General features: G+C 47.4%; 1 protein-coding gene across 1 annotated transcript; it reads right to left on the bottom strand.

Moving 5' to 3' along the window:
* Positions 1 to 452: 452 nt before the first annotated feature.
* Positions 453 to 4,598, bottom strand: LOC106818495 (wall-associated receptor kinase 2-like). The gene is made up of 4 exons (XM_014823194.1): positions 4,481 to 4,598; positions 1,398 to 1,550; positions 730 to 870; positions 453 to 583 (listed from the first exon to the last, which is right to left on the bottom strand). Exons 1-4 carry the CDS (start codon positions 4,596 to 4,598, stop codon positions 453 to 455), a joined length of 543 nt encoding a protein of 180 aa, XP_014678680.1.
* Between the last annotated feature and the right edge of the window lie 4,598 nt (positions 4,599 to 9,196).

Consider the following 9,196-nt stretch of genomic DNA (forward strand, 5'->3'; position numbering starts at 1 on the left):
TGTTACTGTGTATAAACCCAACTCAACAATTAACTCTATACACTAGTTATGATCACAGTAACGATCTAATAAATATATTCGCAGTGGCTACGCGTCCGGTCATCCATTACAAAGCTTAGCACAGATTCCCAAATCACGTCACGATTAGGCCACGCCCCCTTTCAAATCGTTGATTTTACTGGATTTACTATTGCTTCAAAAGTTACAAAAACACATTTTTTTGATAATATGCCTAAAGGTAAGTAATATTATGGTAAATACTTTTTGTTTATTGTTTTTTACTGAAAAAATATAGTTGGGTTCACATTAGAAATATATGACCGGACGCGTAGCCTGGTAGCTGGGCGTCCGGTAACTGGACGCGTAGCCACGGCCTAAATATATTATATGCGCTGGAATGGGAAACAGACGCAGACACGCTAGTGTGGCGGGGCGTCACGAGGGGGCGCTAGCTACTCGTATTCGGTGACGATGATGTTACTGCGGGTGTGGTACCTGACGACGAGGACGACGATGACGATGATGGCGATGAGGCAGAGCGTTGCCAGGCCAACGCTGACGCCGATGGTCACCTTCTTCCAGTCTGAAATGTCACGTTCATCGATGAATTAATCCTCTCATTATTCCTGCCCAAGTACACCAGAACGCACGCACGCACGCACGCACGCACAAACGCACGCACGCATGCGCTCACACACACACACACACCGTGATAGCTAGCAGACTTACAGTCAATCTTCTTGAAGCATCCCATCGTTGGATCTCCCTCCCATCCGTCCGCGCATGCGCACGTTAAGCTGCCTGGCGTGTTGATGCACACTGTGTGCTCAGCAGCGCATGTCACGCTGCCCGACTCACACTCATTCACGTCTGTAAAATACGCACGCGTTACACGTTACACGCACGCACGCACGCACGCACACGTTACATGTTACACGCACGCACACGTTACATGTTACACGCACGCACACGTTACACGCACGCACGCGTTACATGTAACATGATGTTACACGCACGCGCGCACGTACGCACACATTACAGCACGTACGCACATATCGCGAATATTCCTGGATCGTCGATAATAATTCGGAATAATCACGGATAATACCGAACAATTCCGGATGAACTTAGGTAATTCCGGATGATCCCACACTATCCCGGAGAATGACGGACAATCCGGAAAATTTCCCGATAATCCTGAAGATTCCCGGATCACATCTCGGGTGATCCCGGATTAATCCAATCCGAGACTATCCCGAATAATCTCCCCATTCCTGCCGGATTCGACTCGACGATAGCCTGCACGATCCTTCATACGTACGCGGCTTTCATGCTGTGATAGCCTGCACGTTCCTTCATACGTACGCAGTATTCATGCTCTGATGGCGGGCACGTACCTTGACACACTTCGTACGTGTCTAGAACCAGTACGTCGCTGAAGGACGTGTATCCGTCCGTGCACATACAGAGGGCGTAGCCCGGGCTGTCTTCCTCGCAGTCCGTGTTTGCCGGACAGTCCATGGAATCTACACACGGATCCACCGCTTGCACTACAACGTACAGATGCAGAATGTAGTGCATGCAGGAAACTAACAACTGACGTTCTCTCCGCCCGCCTGTTCAAGTATTAAACCGCATGTCTGTGAATCCGTCTGCTTGTAATTCCATCTGCCGATATATCTTCGCCCGTTCGATTTAACGAATGATTGGTTTTTGGGGGCAGAAATTGATCATTTACACCATAGCTGGCGGGACGACGCCATAATAATTGGACTAAAAGTGCAGTCATCTACGGCTTATATATATATATATATACACGCACCATCAGCCACCATACACACACACAAACACACATACCACCACGCACACACACGCACGCAACATACGCACAGCACACGCACGCACGTACACATACACACACACAGCACACACACGCACACACAATAATATTCGCGTTAAGCACCTCGTTAACCCAGCATTAACATTTTCTCTACCCCAGTCATTAAGACGCTCGCTAAACCAGTAATTACACGCTCGCCTAACCCAGTCATTAACACGCCGCTAACCCAGTATTGGACACGCTCGCACTAACCCAGTCATTAAGACGCTGGGACCTAATAACCAGTAATTAACACGCTCGCCTAACCCATCATTACACCGCTCGCTAACCAGTCATTACACGCTTCAACCCAGTCATTAACAAGCTCGCTTAAACCCAGTCATTGAACGTCTCGCTAAACCCAGTCATGGACCACCCTCGCTAACCCAGTCATTAACACGCTCTCTAACCCATGTCATTAACACGCTCGCTAACCCAGTCATTGGACAGCTCGCGTAACCCAAGTCATTGACACGCCTCGTAAACCCAGACTCCTTTGACACGCCTCGCTAACCAGTCATTAACACGCTCGCTAACCACGTCATTGACACGCTCTGCTAACCCAGTCATAACACGCTCGCTAACCCAGTCATTAACACGCTCGCAACCAGTCATTATAACACGCTCGTCTAACCACAGTTCATGTAGCCACGCTCCCTAAACCCAGTCATAACACTTCTCGCTAAACCAGTTTCATTGACACGCTCCACTAACCCGTCATTAAGCGTGTATTGCGATGTTTTTTTGGCTCAAAAAACTAATATAAAGCGAATATAAGTCTCATCTGAAAGTGGAAATATCACTGATTATACCAACATCAAATACACCATAGCATTTTACTGCAGTTATAGCATTAGAAATTGATTTTGTCCACATCATTCCAGCCCGAATATTATCGTATAGCCGACTAATCCAAGAATACCAAATTGCCGCCTTCAAACGAAGTGCATAATTCAAAAACAAAAGGGCCGTGCAATTCTGTGTCGGGTAAATATTATTGACTTTTTTATGTCAATAATATCAGTCAGCACTTTCTGTCATTGTCTATTACCGTGTTATTATCTGACTGGTAATCCACAAGCTTTATCTAATAAACAGACTTTACGCACGTATTAGTACTTACACTGCTCTTTACGCTAGTATGAACCCTCCGCTTGTGTTACACTCTGACCTTGCATTTCTACGATGTGTAGGTAATGCATTACTGCACCGTGCTATAGAGTCTCGCCGCTACCGCGAGAAGAGGTCGAGGCAGATGTGCCAACGCGCTAACAAAAACAGAACCAGAATTGTTAATTGGCATGATTGTGTGAATACGAACGTTCCTAACGGCATTCTTACGGTACTCTAGGACAATGCCTGTACTACAAGCAATAACGGTTAGTGCCAGAAAATGGCGGCAAAACACTTAGAAAACTTTCGCAATAATTACTTTAAACACGCTCGCCTAACCCAGTCATTAACACGTCTCTTTATGAACGTCTGTGCAGATATTTGACGAGTGCAGGGCGGAGCGCCCCCCTGCGTGACTATTCTACGTGTGCCTAATCTGCCTCGGAACTCACACATGCCACGTGCTGGATCGCGTTACATGATGAACGACGAATGCGGGATGCGGGTGAGTATGTACATAGGCTGCCCGCGCGTGCTGTGGTGTGGATGTGTCGTGTTGTGTGTGTGGGTGACTGTGTGTGTGGCGTGTGTGTGTGTGTGATGGGTGTGCGCGGCCGTGTGTGTGTGGATATGTGGTATGTGTTATGGATTGGCCGTGGAGTTGTGTCTGTATGTGCGTGTGCGTGCCGTGCGTGCGTGCGCGCTGAGTGTGTGTGTCTGTTTGTTTGTTTGTTTGTGTGGTGTGCGCGCCGTGTGTACGTATGTGTGTGGATGTGTGTAGGGGGGCTGCGTCGTCGTGCGGCCGGCGGGTCGTGCTACCTGTGTTGACGGTCTGTTGCTTGTTGTTGTTGCGGCGCCCTGCGTGTCGTATTGTCAGTTGTTTGTTTGCTGTTTGTGCTCGCGTTGTATGCATGTGTTGATGTGTGTGTGGGTGTGTGATGTGTGTGTGTGTGTGGCAGCTGTGTGTGTGTGTGTGTGTGTGTTCGTGTGTAAGTTGTGTTGTGTCGTGTATTTGTGTTGATGTGCTGTGGTGTGTGGCCTGTTTGTGTGTGATCTGGTTTGTGTGTGTGCTGTGTGTGTGTGTGTGTGTGTTGCATTGTGTCGGCTGTGTGGTTCGTGTCGTGTGTGTGTGTGCTGTGTGCGTTGTGTGTGTGGGTGCGATGGGTGTTGACTGTGTGTATGCGTGTGTAATCGTGTGTGTCTTTGCGTGCGGCAGCTGGAGACTACTGCGCGCGACGTCTTCCACACCTCGCTGCTGATAATTACAGCTTAACTGCTGTAACGCTACCTACACCGGGCGGCACCAGTTGTCGCTTGCCGACCCGGCTGTCTACGACACCCAATCACTGGACAGTGCGTGAAAGGTGAGCGCGCGAACGTCACATGGAGATGCTCACATCTCAAGAATAATCACATTGTTTATCATTCGATGTCATAAAATTATTATACTACTCAATTAATTATTGTATAGTTAATCTTCATGTGTACACTCGAGAGTCACGTCGCTCCAGATTCGAGGAATGTCGTCCCGTCGTTGACCTCTGGACCCGCTGTTACTCTCAACAGCCTGTTTAACATTTGACCCCCGTTTCACCTCTGGACCCATGTGTTTAACATTTGACCGCCGTTCAACTCCTGACCCTGATGTTTGACGTATTGACACCCCCATTCATGATCTTTCACCCGCTTGTGTTGAGGCGTCGGTGCTGCCAGCTGCGTGTGTGTTTTGCCGGTGTAGCAGCGTAAACGTGCGGCGCTGCGTGGCGCACAGTGAGGACTAACGGACAGTTCAGCGACGATCTGAACAGGAGGCGACGGAGGCGTACGCGAACGACACCGCTACGGAGTTCATCGCGTAGCCGCGAAACATGCTGCGGCACTGCGACCTGCTGCGCCGCGTCGCTCAGTGATGTGGCGCGTCGCGAGTGTGTGGCGCCGGCAGGTGTCGCGCGTAGTGGAGTTCGCTTGTGCGCGTGCAAGTGTGTGGATTGTGCGCGTGCCGAGTTGTGTGTGGCGTACGTGCACGGTGTGTCACAAGCGTACGTGTACGTGCGCTGCGGCGTGCGTGCTTGTTTGTGATGCACTGGAGCGGCGCCCCGCATGTGCGTGCGTGCAGGTGTTGCGTTCGTTCCGTGATGACGGTTCGTCGGCGCTCGTGTGCCGTGTGCGTGCTGCGGTTGACTGTAGCGCCACAGCGCGTGTGTGCCGCTGCCTGTTTGTGTGAGTGCGGCGCCGTGTGGCAGGTGCGTGCGTGCACGGGTGTGTACTGCGTCCGTGCGTAGTGCTATGCGGCCGCGTGCGCACACGAGCGTGCTGTGCGTGGCCTGGTTTGTCGTGTGTTAGCGTCATCACGTCGTTTATAATATCATATATATATATATAAGTCCTGCCGATCGCTTGCTCTATTACTGATCAGTATGAGTGTCGATACATTAGGTGCAGAGCTTAATATATTGTAATCTGCTAGATAAATTTAAAGACCAAGACATCACTCTTTCTTAAGCCTGTCAAAAGTTAATTATTCACAGACTACAATAATATATATCTATATATATTATATATATATATTATATCGATAATGGCAGTATCCCATATAGTTCTTCAAGATAATAATTGTTTTCCACCTACAGATGGGAGCACATCTTACGAAAGCCGTATCCCCAATATAAAAGCCTACAGAAATAGAGAGTTTCAGTAAGGTTTACCTATAAACTTGCTTTACCTACTTACTTGCTACGCGTCGGCCTCTTCTCTGTACGAGCCCTGGGCCGCGCAGTTCGCTCCCCGAACTTTTTCGGTGTCAGATGATTTCGCTCCGAAAGGTCTGCGCCCGCAGCATCGCAAGTAGAATCGCCGCCCTCGTAAACGATTCCTCTTCGGTAGTGTTCGCGTGCGTCGGTTAGTATTGCCGGTTTAGTCAGTACCCCTTCACATGAAAGATTTTCTCTCCGCGCGTCCTTGTGTTAAGACTTATGAGAGGTGTTGAGGATGCGTACTTTACAGGCGTACCCTTCCCGGCGGTCAATACGAGTGTAGACGGGCCGGAGAAATGAAGGCCAGTCAAAAGTGCTAAGAGTGAATGACGTTTATTACAACACAACGAAGAATGAGGTAAGATACATACTGAACGCACCGGTAGTCAAACGCAGCAGCCTTTTCAAAGAGCTTTCTTGAGTTCGCTACTCACTACGTTCTCGGCGCTGGTGTTAATTCCAGGAATGATACTCTCCCGCCCACACAATAGTTTACTCGCTCAACGTTACGACTAACTCGCTAAATCCGAAATACACATCAGTTAGGTTCCTGAATAACTCCCTAACAAAACCCTCTACTCCCCAAAGAACTCTAAGAACAAGCCTCTAGAAGTCTCTATCTATATACTATCTAAACTGCTCTCTCCTCTACTGCTCTTCTTTTACTAACTCCCTTCCTACTCCTGCCCTTCTCTACTCCTCGTTCTTACTACTCTTCTTCTGCGCGCGCGGTGCCCTCTTATACCCTCGCGGCACCTTGCCATGAGTCAGCTCTCAGTACCTATTACAGCCGCGCGCTACCTAACAAGTCCGCCTCTGCTGCACGCACGCACCTACACAACCGGATCAACCGATCGATCAGCTCACTGCCTGAGCCCCGTGATTGGCGTGTTCCTGTTTACCAGCGTGTTGCGGTGGTTTCGCGCGTTTCGGGTGTTCGGTACTTTTTTCCCCGAACGCTATCCCCGAATCGCTATTTCCCCGCCTCTCGCATTCACCAGCGCGTCACAGCTACCATAGTAGCTGTCAGTGCTGATCCACACGTACACAGGCACGCACGCACGCACGGACACGACGTACACGGACAAACGCAAGCACACACACGCACGCTCACGCGCGCACTCTCTCTCTCCTCTTTCACACACACACACACACACACACACGCCACACGCCACACGCACACGCACACGCACACGCACACGCCACACGCCACACGCACACGCCACACGCACACACACACACAGCCACACACACACCACACATACACACACACCGGGACTCTACAGCGAACGACTGGACAGTCTGAAAACTTCAGAAATCTCCACCAGATAACTATTATTTTAATCTAAAAACGCTGATTCGCATCATCAAATATTCCCCCAATTAATTAATAAATCACTTAATAACGAAGAAAAAATAATAGTTAACAATACGGAGAAAAACGAACTCGTGAATAGAATTTCACGTACATCTCACCTCTCTGCTCATTCCCTCGTGTCGCAGCAGCGGAAGTGTCGTCGGTAGACTTCTCGCTCCTCTTTGTCGATGACGGAAAAGTCTGCCGCATAAATGTCACTTGCCATGCCGCTGTAACGGACATCTGCAAAGCGTCTGATCATGTGCAATAGCAGACGATGCTAGTCTGCTGCAAGCTGCGGAGCAAGCGGATCTGTGGTTGCATAAACTGCCCCCTCAAAGGTACAGTATATAATACATCATCTATATAATTCTCTTCTCTATATATACTGTATCATATTATATATATATAGTTATGTATATCAGAAGTAGACTAATAGCGAAGGAGTCTAGATTTCACATAAACAAGGGAAATCGCTCATTACTAGCCTTAGAATACCTACGATTTACTACCGCGTAACTCAACCAACTTGACCTCATATCCGTACAAACATATATTCGCTCTTAGCATCGTGCGAAAATCGTGTCCACGTATACACCCGCCAATCGGGATACAGACTAAAACGATACGACACCGATTTTCCATTTTGTTTGCAGCAAAACATGAAGTATAAACCGCTTAACTTGAAACAAAAGGCAGCTGACTAAACGACTCTTGCGATGCCTGTTGGGCTCGCTTGGGAGATTGGATATCGACGCAACAATCGGCGAGTCTATCTTGACCTATTTACAGCCCTGCCTTTGTTCTCAAATTAGCGGTTTACATTCATTGCTTGGCAATATAATGCGAATAATCGTGTACGTACGTTTTAGTTGTAATCTCCGCGATTGCGGGGTATATACGAAAAAACGAATGCTAGGCGAATCTACTCTTGTACGATTTGAGCCAATGTTAATTGAGTTACGCGCTAGTAATCGTAAGGATTCTAAGGCGAGTAAATGACGAATTCCCTTGTTTATTGAAGTCACATCCTTCCCTATTATCTACTTCTGATATATATATATCATATATAATATAAATAGTATACTATATATATGCTGTAACTATATATATATTATTAATTTCAATATTCATTTTTATTTAATTTTCATTTATTCAATATAATTGTAATATTATATATATATATATATNGTGTTAATGACTGGGTTAGAGAGCGTGTTAATGACTGGGTTAGCGAGCGTGTTAATGACTGGGTTAGCGAGCGTGTTAATTACTGGGTTAGCGAGCGTCTTAATGACTGGGTTAGAGAAAATGTTAATGCTGGGTTAACGAGGGTGTTAACGAGGATATTATTGTGTGTGTGTGTGTGTGTGTGTGTGTGTGTGTATGTGTACGTGCGTGCGTGTGTGGGCGTGTGTGTGCGTATGTGTGCGTGCGTGTGTGTGCGTGTGTATGTGTGTTTGTGTGTGTGTATGTGTGTGCGTGCGTGTGTGTGCGTGTAGGTATGTGTATGTGTGTGTGTGTGTGCGCGCGCGTGTGTGTGTGTGTGTTTGTGTGTGTGTNCACACACACACACACACACACACACACACACACACACACATACACACACACACGACTCTACATGGAACGACTGGACGTCTGAAACTTCAGAAATCTCACCAGATTAACTATTATTTTAATTAAAACGTTGAATCGCATCATCAAATATTCCCCATATATTGAATAAATCACTAATAACGAAAGAAAAATAATAGTAAAATAACGAGAAACGAACCGTGAATAGAATTTCACGTACATCTCACCTCTCTGCTCATCCCTCTTGTCTGCAGCAGCGGAAGTGTCGTCGTAGACTTCTCGCTCCTCTTTGTCGATGACGGAAGTCTGCCGATAAATGTCACTGCCAGCGCTGTAACGGACATCCTGCAAGCGTCGATCATGTGCATAGCAGACGATGCTAGTCTGTGCAAGCTGGGAGCAAGCGATCTGTTGGTTGATAAGACTGCCCTCAAAGGTACAGCAATAATACACATATATATATATCTCTCTATATATATGTATATATATATATATATATATATATATATATATATA

The sequence above is a fragment of the Priapulus caudatus genome, unplaced genomic scaffold (assembly GCF_000485595.1).
Source record: "Priapulus caudatus unplaced genomic scaffold, Priapulus_caudatus-5.0.1 Scaffold2281, whole genome shotgun sequence".
Lineage (NCBI taxonomy): Eukaryota > Metazoa > Priapulida > Priapulimorpha > Priapulimorphida > Priapulidae > Priapulus > Priapulus caudatus.